At 33.1% G+C, this 14,021-nt stretch overlaps 1 protein-coding gene across 2 annotated transcripts; it reads left to right on the plus strand.

The window, feature by feature from the left end:
- Positions 1 to 7,447: 7,447 nt before the first annotated feature.
- Positions 7,448 to 12,444, plus strand: LOC111988250 (high affinity sulfate transporter 2). Of its 2 annotated transcripts, XR_010629675.1 has the most exons (14): positions 7,448 to 7,973; positions 8,076 to 8,124; positions 8,230 to 8,437; positions 8,687 to 8,861; positions 8,986 to 9,051; positions 9,294 to 9,407; positions 9,503 to 9,619; positions 9,703 to 9,829; positions 9,941 to 10,227; positions 10,341 to 10,531; positions 11,047 to 11,132; positions 11,220 to 11,296; positions 11,904 to 12,097; positions 12,364 to 12,444. XR_010629675.1 is itself a non-coding variant. In XM_065775244.1 (13 exons), the coding sequence occupies exons 1-13, from the start codon at positions 7,653 to 7,655 to the stop codon at positions 12,045 to 12,047; spliced, it is 1,962 nt and encodes a 653-aa protein (XP_065631316.1). In that variant the 5' UTR covers positions 7,448 to 7,652; the 3' UTR covers positions 12,048 to 12,369. The 2 variants fall into 2 exon arrangements, 1 of the variants encoding a protein (XP_065631316.1); XM_065775244.1 differs by having other exon boundaries at positions 11,904 to 12,369.
- The last annotated feature ends 1,577 nt before the right edge of the window (positions 12,445 to 14,021 follow it).

The following is a 14,021-nucleotide window of genomic DNA, read 5'->3' on the forward strand; positions in this document are numbered from 1 at the left end:
TCTGGATTGGTCGAGATATATACTTCAACTGATCAAGTTAAGTGAGACTCAGTAGATCGGGCTTATGTCAAAATGTAGTGCAATAGTAGTCTAGTGTATGAAATTCTTAATTCTTTCAAAGCTTGAATCTTGACTCATCTTATTCTTTGACATATTCTCAATACTAAATTAAGACTAATAAAAATTCTACGTGTTACAATTGTTCATGGTTTGTCAACATAAATCTATGAACCTAACAAGGGGCAATCGTGACCGAAAAGTTGTATGCATCCGAGTTTACAAAAAAGATCGGCGAAGACATGATCTTTCTCACAGTTGCAGATGCTATTGAAATGCTGTCGCCGAGAATTAAAGAACTTCTATAAAATATATTACAAGCGAGGGTGTTATGAAAGAATGCAAATAGCTAGTTAAGGTGTGAAGCTGGGGTGTTTAAATTTCAGCCTGGGACATTAACTCTGTACACTTTCTAGCTATGTGGATTGCACATCATAACTCCCAAGACGTTGCTAGGGATATTAGGCCGTCCACTACCTTGTGATGAGAGTATGTCGATTGCACATCAAAAATTTATTGCTTCCTCATGTAGTACTTATTAACATAACCACATGTAACTCAAATTCAAAGACTCTTTTATTCTAGATTTTTTACATGTTTCCACACATTTGCTAACGACTCCAAGAACACCTCTCAAAGATTTCTACTAGCAACTTCGATGTAGACTGGATGCAATAACTTCACTTGATCACCTAATCATTTTTATGGACATAGGTCTCTTGTTGATACTTCAAGAGAGCTTAAAAAATTTCAGATCTTTGTACAATGCATTGCCCTCCTGTAGTCCTGGAAAGCGTGCTATAGGGTTGCTTATATAGTGGACTTGAAGTGCTAGTAGCCCTATATCAAACATCTGACAGAAATAGTTCAATATCTATTTGCATGATTCTGGATTGGTCGAGATATATACTTCAACTGATCAAGTTAAGTGAAACTCAGTAGATCGGGCTTATGTCAAAATGTAGTGCAATAGTAGTCTAGTGTATGAAATTCTTAATTCTTTCAAAGCTTGAATCTTGACTCATCTTATTCTTTGACATATTCTCAATACTAAATTAAGACTAATAAAAATTCTACGTGTTACAATTGTTCATGGTTTGTCAACATAAATCTATGAACCTAACAGTGTTTTCATTCCTTGTTCACGTTAGTTGACAAACTAGGTTATTTCCTCTAACTACCATTAACTCATTACAAAGCCATGTAGTTTTGTTTAGAAGCAATTTTTATCATGTCTAATTAATGAATATCAAATCCTGCAATATAATACAAGTGGCCCAGTAAAAAAACACAAGCTAAATAAAAACACCACCTCATCGATAACTTAGCAATAACCACACAACCCACATATTTATTACTAGTCCCCAAACCATTCTCATTCCTTTCTTGTAATCTAACTCGAACCAGCCTTCGGACTGCAAAAATCTACCAAATCTAATGCCATAGCCGCCACGGCAAAACTCCACCAAGTATATTTTGAAATCCTTTCTTCTTCTTCTTTTCCCTCTTTTCTTTTCTTGCCTCTCATTGATCTCTACTCAGCGAAAAGCATGAAGATGAAGGTGTTGGTGCTGGTTAGAGCGGTGAGTGGCCAACACCAACAATCAGGTGTAGGGATCATCAATCTCGAGGCAGATTTGGCCCTTGAGATGGATGAGAGTGACACTAACAACAATGCCATTGGTTTCACTATCTCTAGCTCTCACTCTCTCTCTCTCTCTCTCTCTCTCTCTCTCTCTCTCTGTGTGTATATTTGTGTACGTATGTGTTTGGAGGAGGTTAGTGGCTACTGATTGGGTGGCTTTGGTGGGTTTGTTGACACCACTTGATCGATCCATGGTGGCCCTTGATGGGTGAGGGTGAGTTCTGCAGGATGAAGAGAGGCAATGATGAGTGGTGGTTGGTGGTGGGCTAATCTATGACTTTTCAACCTAGGAGTGTACATAGATCGGGTTGAGGAAATTCTTCGACCCAACCCACCATGGTGAGTTAAAAAAATTCAACCTAACTTAACCTATCACAGGAGTTAAATCCAAATTAATTCAACCCATATGAATCGAGTTGAACCCATGAATTGGACAATTTTTATTATTATATAATTGAGCAAAAAAACATATCTCTCTTATCATATGAGTTGATAAACAAAATATATATAAACTAATATTCTAATTCAGTTATAAACAAAATATATCCAACTGAGTTGATAAACAAAATATACATGAATTAGGAGGAAAAATTAAATTAAAAAATTATTAATTATATAATATAGTTTTAAATATATATTAATTATATATTAAATATATATAATATAACATTTAAATATATAGGTAGGTTGGATCGATATAGGTGGGCTATGATTATTATGATCCAAACCCAATCCAACCTGAACCTTGAGCAAAAAATGAGTCTTTCTCGCTTCACCGATAACCTTTGGGCCATATTCCAAGCTCAAAGTCGAGTCTTGGTCTTCGCTTCCTAAATATCATATAAGCAACGAATAAAAACACTTCCAACAATAACTAATAACTTATATTTATCTATCAAAGTAACAAATTGTGATCGATAAGTTTATGCTCCTATCCCTATCAAAATAACAAATGGCCCAAATTTAAGAGGTGAAAATTAGATTTTATTCATAAGATAACTATAGTTTTTTTTTTTTTTTAAAGAATATATCATTCATAGAAAACATAGTGTTATCCACAAGTTTGTATCCCTATCCCACCTTGTGAAGTCAACTAATTTTCTTATTTTGCACCGTCCACTTCGACTACTCCTACTCCCATGGATAAAACATATTTCAGACAAGGTCTTCCATTAATTTCAGCAACAACTAAAAAAAAAGTCTTTATGAAGTAAACATTTTGTTTGTCCCAACAACGAAATAATGAAATCATCCAACCTGCTTGCCAAAATTAGAATGGCAATACGACATGTAATGTCGATCGGTATGTGTGACCAAAACCGAGAGAGATCATCGTGACGAGCAGGAGATTGTTAGAACAATTCTATGGTAATGGTATTGTTTTATTTCATGAACATCCTAGCTAGTGACCCCCCATGTAATAAGATTGTCTTTGAATTCTGGGAAATCACATTCCATAATATCTGTGATAATACCTTTCTCTTTTCCCACATACATGGCCTGTTGTCGTGCCGCAAATGAGCAAATAATAAAAAACAGAGAAGATATTATTATAAATTATTTAGTATGATTTTCGTGAATGTTAATATATGTTATCTACTTATAAGTAATAAATGAATTCTTCTACTTCTTTTATGGAGAGAGGAGAGATTCAACGCTTTTAGGTTCAATGAATTTGGACGTAATTTGTTTTCCTCTCTTTCATTTTTGACATTGTTTATTGGTTTCATAAAAATACAAATAAAAAATTACATTTTTTTATTGAGCTGAATATATGTGAATACAGCATGGACGCGCGGTGGCGCACGATCTGAGTAAGTCTTTCGAGTTTGATTGTTTCGTTATTTTAAAGTTTAATAACTTAATTTATTCACTATATATATAAATTTGTGGTCTTGTACGTTGTAGCTATTTGACTTTATTTTTGTACTTTCTGCTTACAACTATCTCTGGATTGGTTTTAAGTTTTGACAATTATGAAATCCATCACCATCATACTTACCATTTTGGCATTTTAGACTGTGAAAGGCCAAGTTGCAAAGGCCAACTTGGATAGAGTCTACATGGAGAGAAATACCCTAGAGAATATTCATTTGATGCAAGTGGAAAAAAAAATGTTGATAATAAACTTTGAACCAAACAAAAACCTGAATTGAGTTAAGTAAAAATAGAGATAGAGATAGAGATATGAGATATGAGTTAGAAGTTTGAGTCATAAAAAATGAGAACTGAATTTTGAGTAATCTTTTAAAAAAAAAATTAAAATTAAAAAGGAGAAATGAGAACTGATATCTTCAAACCAAACAGGCTCTCAGATACCTCAAGCTGCTTTCAATGGGTTCTTAACTGGCCAATAAAACTTTCTTTTATACTGCTTCACGCAAACAAGTGAGTTTTAAATAAAGAAGAAAAACAAATGTTATCCACCCAAGTTGTATTGTAAAAAAAGATAAAAGACTGAACCATATAATACTCACAACGTAATAATGCTATATGTGGGAGATTTATTTATAGGAAACTTAGCCAAATTCTATTTGATTTTAGTAGTACTACTAGAGGGTTACTTGTCCTACAAATACATGCTTATTACAGTTATTTGTTTATCATTAGTCGTTAATTTGTGCGATGCATAAAAAAGTTATTGATCAATGTAAAATTAAAAAAAAATTAAAAATTCCATGCACTTGAGAAACAAAGTACAGGAATACTTTATCCTAAAAAAATAAAAATAAAAAATTGCTTTATACTGCCAACTTCTTCGAGTAACAACAAACACCTCGTTACTTTTGAGGAATTATAACATCACGAATATGGAATTAGACTACGACAAACTATATATCTCTACCATTTAGTCAAATCAGTCATAGTTATTCAATGTCAAGTGTGAAAACATGATATAATAACTCACAAATGAAAATGTCACTTGAAAAATAAATGGATGAGTCTGGAATTTATCCCTTGAAATTAGAAGTTATAAAAAAAATAATTATATCTTTAGTTTTATGTAGGCTTTCAGGTTGAAAAATATGTTATGGGAAAATCTGTTGTAAAGTTTTGGAGAGAAATTCAGAGATATTTAGTAGCCAATTGCCAATTATTCTGGATTATGGGATATTAGATTTTTTGGATTTCTTTCTTATACATTCACGTGCAAAAAGTGGGAAATTTTTATAAGATTTTAAGGCTTTGACAATCCCAGTTTATGAACTTTATCACAAACCAAGCAACTGGCACTACAAAACACGCGGGTCTTCAGTTGCCTTTTTTTAGGCCGCATTTGTAAAAAACCCGGTTACAAATGGGATAAAGCTGCGTTTTAAAAAAACGCATTTTAAAGTAGGCAAAAGAAGTTGTGTTTTAAACATGCAGCTATAGAATATGGGCCTTATGTGCCACCTAAACTCAATAGCCACATTTTTGGGGGTGGAGCTATTTTTGCGTTTAAAAAACGCGGCTATAAGACCTTCCCATTTCATTTTTTTTTTTTTTTTATGAGAATTGAATTTTGAGTTATCTTAAAAAAAAAAAATTAAAATTAAAAAGGAGAAATGAGAACTGATATCTTCAAACCAAACAGGCTCTCAGATACCTCAAGCTGCTTTCAATGGGTTCTTAACTGGCCAATAAAACTTTCTTTTATACTGCTTCACGCAAACAAGTGAGTTTTAAATAAAGAAGAAAAACAAATGTTATCCACCCAAGTTGTATTGTAAAAAAAGATAAAAGACTGAACCATATAATACTCACAACGTAATAATGCTATATGTGGGAGATTTATTTATAGGAAACTTAGCCAAATTCTATTTGATTTTAGTAGTACTACTAGAGGGTTACTTGTCCTACAAATACATGCTTATTACAGTTATTTGTTTACAACTAGTCGTTAATTTGTGCAGTGCATAAAAAAGTTATTGTTCAATGTAAAATAAAATAAAAAATAAAAAATTCCATGCCCTTGAGAAACAAAGTACAGGAATACTTTATCTTAAAAAAATAAAAATAAAAAATTGCTTTATACTGCCAACTTCTTCGAGTAACAACAAACACCTCGTTACTTTGGAGGAATTATAACATCACGAATATGGAATTAGACTACGACAAACTATCTCTACCATTTAGTCAAATCAGTCATAGTTATTCAATGTCAAGTGTGAAAACATGATATAATAACTCACAAATGAAAATGTCACTTGAAAAATAAATGGATGAGTCTGGAATTTATCCCTTGAAATTAGAAGTTATAAAAGAAATAATTATATCTTTAGTTTTATGTAGGCCTTCAGGTTGAAAAATATGTTATGGGAAAATCTGTTGTGAAGTTTTGGAGAGAGATTCAGAGATATTTAGTAGCCAATTGCCAATTATTCTGGATTATGTGATATTAGATTTTTTGGATTTCTTTCTTATACATTCACTTGCAAAAAGTGGGAAATTTTTATGAGATTTTAAGGCTTTGACAATCCCAGTTTATGAACTTTATCACAAACCAAGCAATTGGCACTACAAAACACGCGGGTCTTCAGTTGCCTTTTTTTAGGCTACGTTTGTAAAAAACCCGGTTACAAACGGGATAAAGCTGTGTTTAAAAAAAAACACGTTTTAAAGTAGGCAAAAGAAGTCGTGTTTAAACATGCAGCTATAGAATATGGGCCTTATGTGCCACCTAAACTCAATAGCCGCATTTTTGGGGGTGGAGCTATTTCCACGTTTAAAAAACGCGGCTATAAGACCTTCCCATTTCATTTTTTTTTTTTTAATCTTAACTATGGCTGGGTTTTATAGATGCGACTTTAAATTTGGTCTGAAGCCGCGTGTTTAAAACGTGGCTTAAATTTGCCATGGCATAAGCTGTAATGTATAAATATTGCAAAATATTCTATTTCATGTCTCTTGCAACTGCGGGGTGAAAAAACTAAAGTCTAATATCTCAAGTGGAAATTGAGTCAAAATCTTATGAAAAGAAAATTACCCTTTCATGAGAGCTTGCTAGTTTAGAATGAGTGCTTCTATTGGCTTTTCTGAGTTCCTCTAGTGAACTCTCTATAACTGCCTATTTCGTGACCCGACCAATTGACTCTCGCTCCTACTATCCTTGCGCTACCTAAACTCAATCACCCACACCAACCCTCCACTTTTACCTATATCTTCGCATTTAATGTTTTTTTACGATCAACCACTCATTTTCCTTTAAAAAGAGTACTTATAATATATACATACATGCACACGCGTGCACACATACACACATATATATATATATATATGACAAAACTTAAGTACAATACTTTAGGTGTTATTCTTTAAGTTCTCCACTTAAAATTGAATCATGTGGCTACTTAATTAAAAAATACACTTTTATCTCATGAGAAAAAATTTACATGACAGAAGAAAACCTAAGGAACAACACCTAAATACTGTGTATATAAATAAATATATATATATATATATATATTCTTTCAGGGGGAACAAGAATGATAAAGGTACCATAAAAAAGAAACAGAAAGTTAAGAGAAATAATTTGATAATAATAATATTGAGCGACAGTTAAAAACAAATCCAAACATATTATTAAGAGCTTGAAATTAATCGTTAATTGTAGGTTAATTTTTTGAGAAAGTCAACCTTTGCATACATCATATTCGTGATAGCTAGATGCTAAGTAGTTGGTCATAGACTCATATCAGACGAAATAATAAATAAACCAAAAAGCTTAGGCTTGCCTATATATATAAGCAATAAGAACTTCCCTGTATCTTGTACTTCCCATCATTATCTATCAGCTTAACTCAGCCTTTCTTTCCGTAGTCAGCAACCATTAACTTGTTACAATTTGCTTCCATTGAATAAAATCATTTTTAGCAGTATTTTCTAAGTTCTATTCAATTTTCTCTGCCCCATTGTTTTAATAGAGGTTTGATATACATATACTAGAGCTAACTAGTTTCTGGCTCAAATGAGCGGGCGTGTTACTCGCGAGATGGAGATCGGGAGTGGCCCTTCATCGAGACGCCATCCACAACCTTCTTCTCATATTCACAAGGTGGAAAGGCCTCCTCAGCAAAATCTTCTCACTGAATTTCAAACTGTTATCAAGGAAACTTTCTTCCACGATGAACCCTTAAAAGCTTTTCGGGGCCAAAAAGGTCATACAAGGTTTTTTCTTGTACTCCAAGCAATTTTCCCGATTCTTGAATGGGCAAGAAGCTACAATCTGGAAAAGTTCAGAGGTGACTTGATTGCTGGACTCACCATAGCTAGCCTGTGTGTCCCTCAGGTGAGTGAAAAATATTTCCATAAAACAAAATAAGCTTAGCTAAATATATATATTAATTTTCAGTTTCCATTTCTAATGATGCTCAAATATTTTCCCTACTAGGATATTGCATATGCAAAGCTAGCAAATCTTGATCCCCAATATGGGTTATGTGAGTTTCCATGTTTCTCATAAACATCCTCGGTTTTTTTTTGCTACAATATGTTCTACTTTATTAATCAATAATTAATGTTGTTTGTTGTTAACTTTTCTCTAGACTCTAGCTTTGTTCCACCTCTTATTTATGCCTTCATGGGTAGCTCCAGAGATATTGCCATAGGACCAGTGGCCGTGGTGTCTCTTTTGATTGGAACTATGGCGCAGAATGAGATTGATCCACAGAAAAATGCTCTTGCTTATAGGCGTCTTGTATTCACTGCTACCTTTTTTGCTGGGGTCACTCAATTCGCACTTGGATTTTTCAGGTATATTATTCTTTTATTAGCTGTTGTTCTTTGACAATTCAGCTATAGACTTTTTAGATGGCTATATCAAGTTGAAAATGCCAAAAAATACTACATATTTGACTTTAATAGCTATAATTGGTAGATTTTTTTATTTTATGGGAGCTATAATTGGTAGATTTTAACATTCATTCAATGGTTAAATTACTTTTTGTTATAAAATAAAATTTGTAGTCTCCCTAAAAATGATGGTTTGACCATTGCTTGCAGATTGGGTTTCTTAATTGACTTTCTGTCTCATGCTGCCATTGTTGGATTCATGGCTGGGGCTGCCATTACCATAGGCCTTCAACAGCTCAAAGGTCTTCTTGGTATAACAAACTTCACAAAGAAGACTGACATTATTTCAGTGATGCATTCAGTTTTTGGATCAGTACATCATGGGGTATAAAATTTGTAACGTTATTTTTATTTTTTTATTTTTTCTCTTCATCAAATGATGTCAATGATTATTATGGGTCCGAAAATCCCATGAGTGAGTGTGAATGACTTTCTAACTTGTTGTACAGTGGAACTGGCAGACCATAGTAATTGGATTGTCATTCTTGGCCTTCCTTTTGCTCACGAAGTACATCGTAAGTATCCTATTTCTAATAAAAATACTATGTTTCACTCTTAATGTTTTACTTATACTCTCAACTATAAGGATTTTTTTTTTCAATTTCATTTTATCTACTTCATAAAGAAAAAAAAAAATTCTTTGGTGGAATATAAACTAGAATACTATGTGGGTAGGGGATTTTTATTCTTCAATTCCTATGTTACCTAAATTAAATCATTTTCATTGTTATGGACTTTTTCTTTGATATTGGCACAGGCCAAAAAACACCCCAAATTATTTTGGGTATCTGCTATTGCTCCATTGACCTCCGTCATAGTAGCCACATTTTGTGTATATATTACTCGTGCTGATAAGGAAGGTGTGGCAATTGTAAGTACTCTTAATTTTATCATTTTGATTTTGTGTTTAGCTTGCCACAAAAAGGATTTGGCAAGCTCACATTGCGGTTTCTTTTACTGTGTCAGGTGAAATATATAAAAAAGGGCATAAACCCATCATCTGCTCATGAAATCTATTGGACTGGAGATTTACTTCTCAAAGGTTTTAAGATCGGTGTGGTTGTGGGTTTAATAGCATTGACAGTAAGCTAATTTCTTTACAATCATTAAGCGAACTCAGCCTAATAATACTTTCCAATATTAAAGACAAATCTGTTGGATTCTAGGAAGCTATAGCAATTGCTAGAACATTTGCTGCTGTGAAGGACTACAATGTGGATGGGAACAAAGAAATGGTGGCAATGGGAACTATGAACATTGTTGGCTCCATGACATCTTGTTATGTAGCTACAGGTATGTAAAAATGTGCTCAAATTGAAATTATATATTTCTGAGCCTCTAAATTTTAATCACAGATTAATTTCTTTCAACATTTTATTAACCATCTTTGTCGCGTGCATGCAGGATCATTCTCTCGCTCTGCAGTAAATTTCATGGCTGGCTGCAACACAGCAGTTGCCAACATTGTGATGTCTTGTGTTGTTCTTCTAACATTGGAACTCATCACACCATTGTTTAAGTACACCCCAAATGCTGTACTTGCTTCTATCATTATTGCAGCGGTGTTTCCCCTAGTTGACATTCCAGCTGCGATACTACTGTGGAAGATTGATAAATTCGATTTTCTTGCTTGTATGGGAGCCTTCTTTGGTGTGGTCTTTAAAAGTGTGGAGATAGGCCTTTTAATTGCGGTATGTAAGAGCTCAACAAAAGTTTTGTGTTTTGAATAAAAATACTCAATCCCATTTTTGAGTGTTTCATCTTTGATTTTCTCACTGAAAACTCTTACCTTTTGTTATGGTAGGTGGCTATATCCTTTGCCAAAATCCTCCTACAGGTTACAAGGCCACGAACTGCAGTCCTTGGGAATCTCCCAGGGACTCTTGTTTACAGGAATGTGGAGCAATATTCCACTGCAAAAACTGTTTCTGGAATTCTGATTATTCGAGTTGATTCTGCTATCTACTTTTCAAACTCCAACTATATTAAGGAGAGGTATTTTTAGACTCTCTCTTTCTATGACAAACTAACGGCCCTGTGTGTGTGTATATATATATATATATATATATTTTTTTTTTTTTTGCCGAATTAAAATTATTTTTTTTTTTTTTTTTTTTTTTTTTTTCAATTTAACATAAAGAAGATCAATTGGAGGGCATGGCCCCCTACCGTCCCAAAAAACGATTTTACCTTTCCACTACATGCAATCCAAACATAAGATATTACCTCCTCCTGCCCACATGTGAGCATAAAAAGCATAGATTTTGCACATAAATAAACAATTACCTAGGCATGTAGGGCTTTTGTTTATGTTATGATCCCCGGACTTTTTCATGGAAGTTTTGTGATAATTTCTACATATAATAAGGAATACTTTTAGCAAACATAAGAACCTCCAAAGTGATAGAAAGGGGAAAAAATGGCCTAGTTTTGTTCAATAGACTATAATGAAAAAATTGAAAGTAAGAACTCTAGTCCAGTGGACAGTTGTTAAATCCAATTTTTTGCAGGATTTTGAGATGGCTAAGCAATGAGGAAGAAGATTTGAAGATAAACAATGGACCCAGAATCAAATATCTCGTCGTTGAAATGTCACGTAAGCAATTTGTTTAGTCATGGTCCTTATGGATTCAATTCTAATACTTACTAGACGAATATATTCATATGATTCACAATTTTGCAGCTGTTACTGATATTGACACCAGTGGTATCCATTCATTCGAAGAGTTACATAAGACACTTCAGAACAGAGATGTTAAGGTAAGATTAATTTAAACTCAGAAATCATGTGCCTATTATTTGCTTTCCCAACTGTGTTTAGATATATCTTGATATTTGTCTAGGACTTCTACAGTTTTATATATTATATGTTCGCTAATTGGCATTGATTTACACCCACTGCATTTTCTTTATCAACATAGAATACTCCAAGTCGAAGCATTAATTATCTAAATTTTGTTAGACAAGTATACGGTATACCTAGCTACCTAACATGTAAAACACATTTCACCAAAATTAATTTTCCTTATAATCTAATAAATTTGAAATTATATGTAACTACCTAGCTGGTTATGGCAACCAATTCATATTTCTTCTGAATAATCCTAAACAAACTTCTTTGATGGAAACCATACCCCATTTAAACAATTTAATTGTAGGGTTTGTTTATTTTCTTTTAATTTTTTTTTCTACGTACTAGACTATAATTCTACTCATTAACAGATATGTCAAGAATATTATAGCTCAATTAAGTTATATGTTATCAATTTATGAGAAGATTTAGGATTTGAATTTCACTCATCAGTGTGAAGTTTATTAGAGGACCATAAGTATTAGTGACAATAATTTGATCATGGTTTTGTAACAGCTTGTTTTAGCAAACCCCGGGGCAATCGTGACCGAAAAGCTGCATGCATCCGAGTTTACAAAAAAGATCGGTGAAGACATGATCTTTCTCACAGTTGCAGATGCTATTGAAACGCTGTCCCCGAGAATTAAAGAACTGCCATAATATATATTACGAGCGAGGGTGTTGTGAAAGAATGCAAATAGATAGTTAAGGTGTGAAGCTGGGGTGTTTATATTGTGAAATAGTGTGGAGTGTTTGATAGTTGTCATAGCCGTTTGCAAATTTATTTTCAGTTCTGGGGAGCCCTAGTCTTTTTAAGTAGAATGGCCAATATAACGTTGGTCGTTGGGCGTCTTGTTTCTTTTGTCTTTTGCTTTTTTCTTTTTCATCCACTCATTTTCTTTTCAATGAACTCTGACTCTCTGAGTTTCTTTGTACTTATTTTGTTATTCCTTTCCTTTGAATCAATTTTGTTTAGGTTTTATTTCGTAGAGTGGATAGAAGATTGAGGGAAAAAGAGGCGAAATTAAAGTGTATAAAGATAAAGGTTTGAGAAAAAGGTGCAGAGAAAACAACCAATCTTATATAAATTATTATTTATGTATTTGTACTATGATAAAGTAAAGGAATAAGATTGCTAAATCATCTCTGTAAAACTTTTCTCTCTTATTTACTAACATTTTAGAAAGATCAGAAATGATGGTCCGAATAAAATATAATCATTTTTCACTTTTTTTTTCCCCTTCTTCCACTATACTCTAATAAATAAGGGATTATGTTTATCAATCTATTGTCTATTTTCTCTATACCCATTTTATTCTCTCACTCCTCTGCCCAACCAAATGCACTGTTAATATTTTGCATCTTGATGATTTTCTCCCCTATTCACCTGGAAGGCAATGATGCTCATCTAAAGACAACGATCCCCATCTATTTTATTTTATATATAGGTTATTTGCTATTAGATTTCTTGTATGTATGATATAGTACTGTTAGCCCATCCCATAAAATCAAATAAAGAAAATTACTTCTTCTCAAAAAAAAAAAATAATAATTACAAGCACAAAAGATAAGAGAAATAGAGATTTTTGCGGTCAGCAAGATTACTTATCCAAAGTGCATATGGTCTCATTAAAATTCAATAATTAATAGGGATTTGGTAATAAATATAAACTAGCCGCAAACCCACGCAATGCGCAGGAAAATTTGACATCACAATTTTTGTGTGTGTATGTGTGTGTGTGTGTGGTGAAGTTAAAAATGACAATAGTACTTGAGTTTTTTTTTTTTTTTTTTTTTAATGAAAAAAAATGGGTAAAGGGGGTGACCTGAGTTGGACTTAAGACTTTTTATCTCTATTATAAATAATAAAAAACCCACATATTGAAAAATAAAAATCTTTAAAAGTATCAATTTCTAGAAAATTTCAAAAATTAGAATGTAGCCTAAAACCAAGAATGCCCAATTCAAACATAAATTAGAAGGTGTGGGAATGAGCACATCAAATAGTCCAAACAATTTTATTTCCAATATTCAAACCCAATGTCGAGGATATTTTTGAGGTCATCATCAAATAGTTTATGACAGTTTATCTATGCTATAATCCCAGCATCTATTCAAGCTTGTAATCTAACATAGGTGCGAAAATGCCAAGTAACACCAATTGCTCTAAGAGGCCTTTTGTTGAACACCTAGCAGATATAACCAAGAAATGGAGCTTGGTTACTCTACAAGTGCTGTAATATAGGGAAGCATAATTTCTAGTAACTAAAAAATATTTAGAATAATGGAATCTACAAATTAGAAACATATTGATTCCTCCTATTTGCGATTAACCCTTCACGGTGCTACCTCAATACACAAAAAAAGATACGAAAATTCCATTGATCTGAATGCTCAAAGAAACAGAGAGATTTTGCTTCTGCTATACTTAAAATACTTATTTCCATGAGGAGAGAAGCCCATTGTTCACCAGATTTAGGGTATAGATTTCAACAAACACAGATAGAGTCCTTGGAAGCATGATAGCACATGAAAAATGGGGTAAACTATGACCAGTCGAAATTTAAGGGGGGGGGGGGGAAAGGGGAGATGGAAGGGTTGGTATTCCCAAAGTAGGGCTTCAATTTTTTTATT

Source organism: Quercus suber, unplaced genomic scaffold (assembly GCF_002906115.3).
Source record: "Quercus suber isolate HL8 unplaced genomic scaffold, Cork oak 2.0 scaffold_107, whole genome shotgun sequence".
Taxonomy (NCBI): Eukaryota; Viridiplantae; Streptophyta; class Magnoliopsida; order Fagales; family Fagaceae; genus Quercus; species Quercus suber.